This window comes from Coccinella septempunctata, chromosome 7 (genome assembly GCF_907165205.1).
Source record: "Coccinella septempunctata chromosome 7, icCocSept1.1, whole genome shotgun sequence".
NCBI lineage: Eukaryota > Metazoa > Arthropoda > Insecta > Coleoptera > Coccinellidae > Coccinella > Coccinella septempunctata.
The window spans coordinates 30,766,226-30,773,350 of record NC_058195.1 but is presented as its reverse complement, the minus strand read 5'-3'; the positions used below and the strand labels follow the sequence as shown (position 1 = coordinate 30,773,350).

Here is a 7,125-nt window from a genome sequence, read left to right as displayed (position 1 = left end):
CGATGAAATGAGGGAATGTGGCGTGGTCAATATATGCCGTGGGATCTTTCAGGGCGATACTTTAAGCCCCATCTGGTTTTGCTTGGCAATGAACCCCCTGAGCTGTCTCCTTAGGAACTATGGATACGGATATGTCATCGACAAAAGCAGAAACATCCGAGTTAGCCATCAACTCTATATAGACGACCTGAAGCTGTATGCTGCCAGTAAGGACCAACTGAAGAGGTTGGTGGAGCTGGTTGCCTCGTATAGTGATTCTATAAACATGCAGATCGGGGTGGAAAATGTGCAGTGCTTGAAGTTAGAAGAGGAAAAGATCAGGAGACAGAAACTAATACAGTCCTCATGAACACGATCGCGATTCCTCAGCTGGGCAATCATGAGTCGTACAAATACTTAGGAGTTAGGCAGGCGCTTGACATAAAAACGGCTGAGATGAAGAACCATTTTAAGGAAAAACTATACAGTAGAGTCAATATGCTCCTGAAATCTAAATTGAACTCAAGATCTCTCTTCAATGCCATTAACACGTGGGCTATCCCAGTTATGACATTTTCCTTTGGAATATTAACATGGTCTGCTACTGATCTCCGTGGTATGGACACTGCTATAAGAACAATGCTAACTAAGTCCGGAATGCATCATCCACATTCATCAATTATTCGTCTTTACCTGCCGCGGCATCAGGGAGGCAGAGGCCTGGTTAATTTAGAGCGAGCGCATGGGGAAAGCGTGGATGACCTCAGAGAATACTTTTTCGCCCAGCACTCACCGTTTTTCCAGGCCGTTCGCGAGGCTGATCAAAATATATCAGCATTAAAGCTGAATGAGCCGGAGAGCAGAGATCCTTGTGTGTCTGTGGATGAGCTGATGGAGCAGTGGAAGGCCAAGGCGTTACATGGTAGATATCCGGGACATCTGGAAAGTAGAGAGGTTAATAAGCAAGAATCTCTAACTTACCTTCTTGCAGGGTACCTGTTCCCGGAGACGGAGGCAAGACTAATAGCTATCCAGGACCAGGTCATGCCCACTAGGGCATACCTGAAGCACATAGCAGGAGTGGACATCCCAACAGACAGGTGCAGAAGATGCTCTCAAGCACCAGAGTCCATCCAGCATCTGACGTCGTCGTGCTCTATTCTGGCCCCAACCGACTACCTGGAGAGGCATAACGCAATGGGAAGGATATATCACCAGCAGATAGCGCTCAAGTTGGGTCTGATCAGCGAGGAAGTCCAACAGCATTTATATAAACCGAAGATCTTATTACAAAATCAAAGGTATAAACTGTACTGGGATGCGACTCTTATTACGGACCGCGGAGTCGCAAATAATAGACCGGACATTGCACTATTTGACAAGGAAAAGAAAACATGCCTTCTGGTGGATTTTACGGTGCCGGCTGACGACAATCTCGCGAGAGCATATACGGAAAAGGTGACGAAATATGGAAGTCTGGCGTTGCAGATGAAGGAGATATACGGACTGGAACATGTCTCGGTTCTTCCGCTCATAATATCGGTGAATGGATTGGTGGAGGCTCATTTGATAGAAAACACCGATAAGCTGTGTTTGGATATATCAGTGATCTCGAGCGCACAAAAGCAGGTTGTGTTGGGGACAATACGAACAGTGAGGAAGGTCTTGCAAGGACTCTAGCATCGTCATGTGTCTTGGCATGTCATGCCCGGCAGATGATACGTACCCACTATGGTGATGAAAAACAAAAAAATAAATAAATATATATATATATATATATATGCATATGCAGGGGGGCCTAGGCCTTCGGGGAGTGACGTTCCCGCATACCCGAGTTAACCAGTGAGGAGGGTCAGCTGCCCTCTCGCTGTGATTAAGTGTGCTTTCGACGTTGGGAACGAAGCCTCGGATACCGCCTCCGGTGGGGAGACTGCGCCGGCAGGAAGACAGACACAGGCTCTAGCAAATGTCAGTGGAGCGAGTGGCGCGACTTTGCGAAATGGTACCACAAGGCCTAGCAGAATAAGGAGTGATCAGGGTTATAGCTTGGATTTACCTGACAGTGATGTTACAGGTGATCCCGCTCCAGCCCTAAGAAGAGAAAGGCAACGCTGGACACGTGAGATGAACAAATGTCTTATCAGCGCATACTTTCACGTCACTGAGGGAGAAAAGCACACTAAGAAATACGCCGAAAAACTGGTAGAACGATGGATGGAGACCTACCCCGACAAAGACTTCACGGGAAAACATCTGATAGCGCAGGTTAAAAATATAAAGACCAGGAAATTGCTAGCACCTGACGAAATAGATCTTATGAGAGCAGAAGCAGTAAGAAGCTCCCCAGTCAGGCGCATCAACAATATTAGGAGGAGTATAGAACTGAGAAAAACGCTAACACGAACTGATTTGAACTACGCCCCCCCAAGCAATGAGGAACAACCTAGCCCAGATCATCAGTACACCACTCTACCGGAGCCCGACGAAGCCATGGAGGGGATTTTATCGTTATTTCAGGAGTACAGTCTTAAATGGATGGGAATATCAGTGGAAGCAAGACCGAAGATCCCAAAATTGAAACAAAATACGAACACGAAAGAAACAGTGAGAGCTATCAACGCTGCCCTGGAAGGAACTATCGCGGCTTCAACAAACTTTGAACATCTCTGTCACATAGTGTATTGTGCAGCCATGGTGGCCAATACTATCCACCAAACAAAAAACACAAATAACGACAACACAAACAGAACCCCACAAAAACCCCCGTGGTAGAACAGAATATACACAAAAATCAACACACTAAGAAAAGATTTAGGAATTCTCCACTCCTACCTGAATAACATAGATCCCAGCAACAGAGTCCAAAAAAAAGTACAATCCTACGCCAGAAAGATGAAGCTAAAACAAAGAGATCCTCAATACCTTCTGAAACTGAAAACTCGTGCAGAATTCCTGAAACAAAAAATTGCGGCGCTGGGTAACAGATTGAGGAGATATAATAAAAGAACGCAGCGTTACCGTCAAAATAACCTCTTCACTGGCAACCAAAAAGAATTCTATAGGAGCCTCGAGAATGATCAGGGAAGCTCAGACATAACTCCCCCGAAGCCGGAAGACATGAGGCAATTTTGGTCCAGTGTATGGTCGAGAGGGAAAGACCATAATACCGAGGCCCCTTGGATTAAAACAGAGATCGAAGAACTACGAGAGCTAGAGGAAATGACGACAGTGCAAGTGACAGAGAAGGATGTACGAGCAACTATCGGGCGTATGAAAAATTGGACTTCACCCGGAATTGATGGAATTCAAAATTATTGGTGGAAGACCCTCACGTCAACCCATAAGGTGCTTGCGCGGCTTATCTGTAGAGCACTAATACACCCCGATACTGTACCAGAGTATTTCACGCACGGTATTACTCATTTGGTGCCAAAGAAAGGAGACCTACGACAGCCATGTAACTATAGGCCGATCACCTGCCTACCCTCGGCATACAAAATTATAACGTCAACTGTTGCCTTCAAGATAAACGAACACATCAAAGCAAATAAAATCATGGCTTGGGAACAGAGTGGATGCAAAAGGAAGGGGCGAGGAAGCAAGGAACTATTGATGATCGACAACATGATCACCAAACAAGCTAAGAAACGATTGAAGAACATATCGATGGCGTGGGTCGATTATCAAAAAGCTTTCGACTCGGTCCCCCACACATGGCTACTTGAAGTGCTCAAGATTTATAAAGTAAACCGGCAGGTGATAGCGTTGCTGGAATATCTAATGACGTCCTGGCGCACTACTCTGAAAGTCCGCACTAAGTCAGCAACCTACGAAATACCTAAAGTAGAGATCAGGAGAGGCATTTTTCAAGGAGATAGCCTGAGCCCATTGTGGTTCTGTCTTGCCCTCAATATCCTGAGCAAGATACTCAATAAATCCGCATAGGGCTACTCCATCAACGAGCAGATCAGAATCTCACATCTGTTTTATATGGATGATTTGAAGTTATATGCTAGAGGCAAAACACAACTAGAAAGATTGATGGAGCTGGTGAGAAAATACAGTGAGGATATTGCGATGACATTCGGACTGGAGAAGTGTGCGACGGTTAATGTGAAAAGGGGAATAATGGCGAGGGGGGAGGACTTGGTTCTGTCTGACGGACCGGATGTGGCTGGATTGAGAGCGGAGGACCGATACAAATACCTGGGTATCCAACAGACCTTCGAGATTAGACAGCGAGAAAATAAGGACAACACTAAGGAAGAACTATTTAGAAGAGTGAAAAAGGTGCTAAGAACCCAATTATCGGCTAAAAATAAGATAATGGCAATCAACAGCTGGGCCATACCAACATTCAATTACACAGCAGGTATACTATCATGGTCTAAGACTGAGCTGGAAGAAGTCGATAGAAGCATCCGGACCTTGTTGACCCAACATGGTATGTTGCACCCAAATTCGGCGGTGGAACGATTATACTTACCCCGAAAAGAGGGCGGACGAGGAATGACGAATCTTGGAGGAGCAGCCCTAAAAGAAACAGAAAAAATTAATGATTATTTCCAAAAATCAAACTTACCGATTCATCAGTGGGTTGCTTCATGTGGCCGCGTCTCTGTCTCCCAAACATCTAATGGGGAAGCTCCTGGAAATGAAAATCAATATGAAATACTCAGACAATCTTGGAAAGCCAAACCTCTACATGGAAGGTTTTACGTTAGCCTGCATCAATCGGAAGTCGATCTACTGAGTACCCGCACTTACCTAACCCAGGGCTACCTGTTTCCTCAGACGGAGGGTACTCTGTTCGCCATTCAGGACCAGGTTGTCCTGACACGGACATATGCCAAGCACATAATGAAGCAAGCTGTAGTCAACACCAAGTGCAGATTGTGTAATGGCGCGGAGGAGTCGGTACAACATCTCTCGTCGGGGTGTTCGGCAATCGTTGGCACCAAATACCTGGCAAGACACAATAACATGGGGAAGGTTGTTCATCAGATGTTATGTCTCCAAAAACAACTACTACATCAATTCACGCCGCATCACCTATACAACCCACAGACACTTATGGAGAACGAACATACAAAAATATATTGGGACCTGACTGTCATCACGGATAGAGGTGTCGAGCATAACAGACCGGACGTGGTGGTGTGGGATAAAGTAGCAAAAACCGCACTCATTATAGACTTCGCAGTGCCTCAAGATTACAACCTCGCTAGAGCGTACACCGAAAAAATCACAAAATATGAGGCACTGGCGAAAAAAATGAAGGACATGTGGCAACTAAAAAGCGTGAACATTAAACCTCTTATCATCAGCTCAAATGGTCTCGTCCATCGAAAAACGACCGAACATCTTAAAGAACTGAACCTACCACAGAATTCACTAATGTGGATGCAAAAAGCAGTAATACTGGGCACAGTCAACATAGTGCGACAGGTGCTTTATCCGCATTGACGAGCGGAGTTCACTCTTGGCGCCTGCGCCCGGGTAGCTCTGGAGTCCCACAAATGTGTGAATATTAAAAAAAAAAAAATTAAAAAAAAAATATATATATATACTGAAAGAGAAAGTGTTGAGAATAAAACGCAGATGCCAAGTGTAGTCATTACAAGGGGAGACATTGCCAAGACAGTCAAACGCCTTAAAAACTGGACTGCCCCTGGAGTGGACGGAATCAGCAATTACTGGTGGAAGGCATTCACAACAGCTCATAACCGACTGGCACTACATATACAGGAAGTCATCAAAAATCCTGAAAAAGTACCGTAATATTTTACAAGAGGAATAACCCACATGCTACCCAAGAAAGGCGATCTTACCAGACCACAAAATTATAGGCCTATCACGTGCCTCTCATCTGCGTACAAAATCCTTACCTCCTTAATTGGTTTCAAAATAAGCACTCATATCCGAAATAACAATATCCTGGCCTGGGAGCAGAATGGCTGCAAGAAGAAAGCCAGAGGGTGTAAAGAGCTGCTTGTAATTGATAATGTCGTTACAACACAGGCAAGGAGAAGACTCAAAAATATTTCAATGTGCTGGATAGACTACGAAAAAGCTTATGACTCCGTGCCGCACTCTTGGCTTGTTGAAATACTCCACATATATAAAATCAGTCCAGATATAATACACCTCTGGAAGCATCTCATGAGCACCTGGCGCACCACACTATCGGTCAAAGGAACAACAAAGTCATACCGATCGAAAGAAATCAGTATAAGACGGGGTATCTTCCAGGGGGACAACTGGAGTACGGAGTGGTTCTGCCTTGCGTTGAACCCGCTAAGCAACATACCCAACCGGAGCAATTATGGTTACAGATTAGACGATCACTCACCTGTTTCACGTTGACGATTTGAAGCTCTACGCTAGAGGAACTGCTCAGCTACAGGGCGAACTTGAATTAGTGAGAAATTTCAGCTCCGACATAAACATGAAATTTGGCCTTGATAAATGCTCAGTTGTTCACGTGAGGAGAGGGAAAATGGCAGAGGGGGGTGATCTGGAACTGATGGATGGCACGAAGATACGTGCACTCGGTCTGGAGAAAACCTACAAATACTTGGGGATTCAACAGTCTTTCGAGATCAGACAAAAGCACAGCATGGATGTGGCCGAGGAGGAGTTTAAACGCCGGGTCAACAAAGTTCTCAAAACGGAGCTAAATGCTAAAAACAAGATCAGTGCTATTAATATGTGGGCAATACCGGTCCTAACATACACTTCCGGAATACTTACCTGGTCGGTTACCGAGCTGCGGAGATTAGATCAATGGGTTCGGGTCAGTTTCACAAAGTATGGCATATTACATCCCAATTCAGCAATCGAACGACTATATCTTCACCGGGCGGAGGGAGGTCGTGGGCTATTCAGCCTGGAAGCTGCAACAGAAAAAGAAATTAAATCCCTGAGAAACTATTTCCTCTCCAGCAACTTACCGCTCCATCAAAGAATGGTGTTTTGGGATAAAAAAATATACTGCCATCAATTTAGCCGGCCCAAAACCTGAATTAGAAGAAAGTCTACATGAGAAGATGATAGAAAGATGGCGAAACAAGGTACTGCACGGGAGATTTCACGCTAGTATGAACCATGCAGAAGTAGACAAAATAAAGTCTCATACTTACCTCA

The 7,125-nt window shown here is 45.0% G+C and overlaps 1 protein-coding gene across 1 annotated transcript; it reads left to right on the top strand.

Annotated features, from left to right (window-relative positions):
* Positions 1-3,969: 3,969 nt before the first annotated feature.
* LOC123317758 lies at positions 3,970-5,445 on the top strand. The gene has a single exon (XM_044904368.1). The coding sequence runs from the start codon at positions 3,970-3,972 to the stop codon at positions 5,443-5,445; it is 1,476 nt and encodes a 491-aa protein (XP_044760303.1).
* Positions 5,446-7,125: the final 1,680 nt, after the last annotated feature.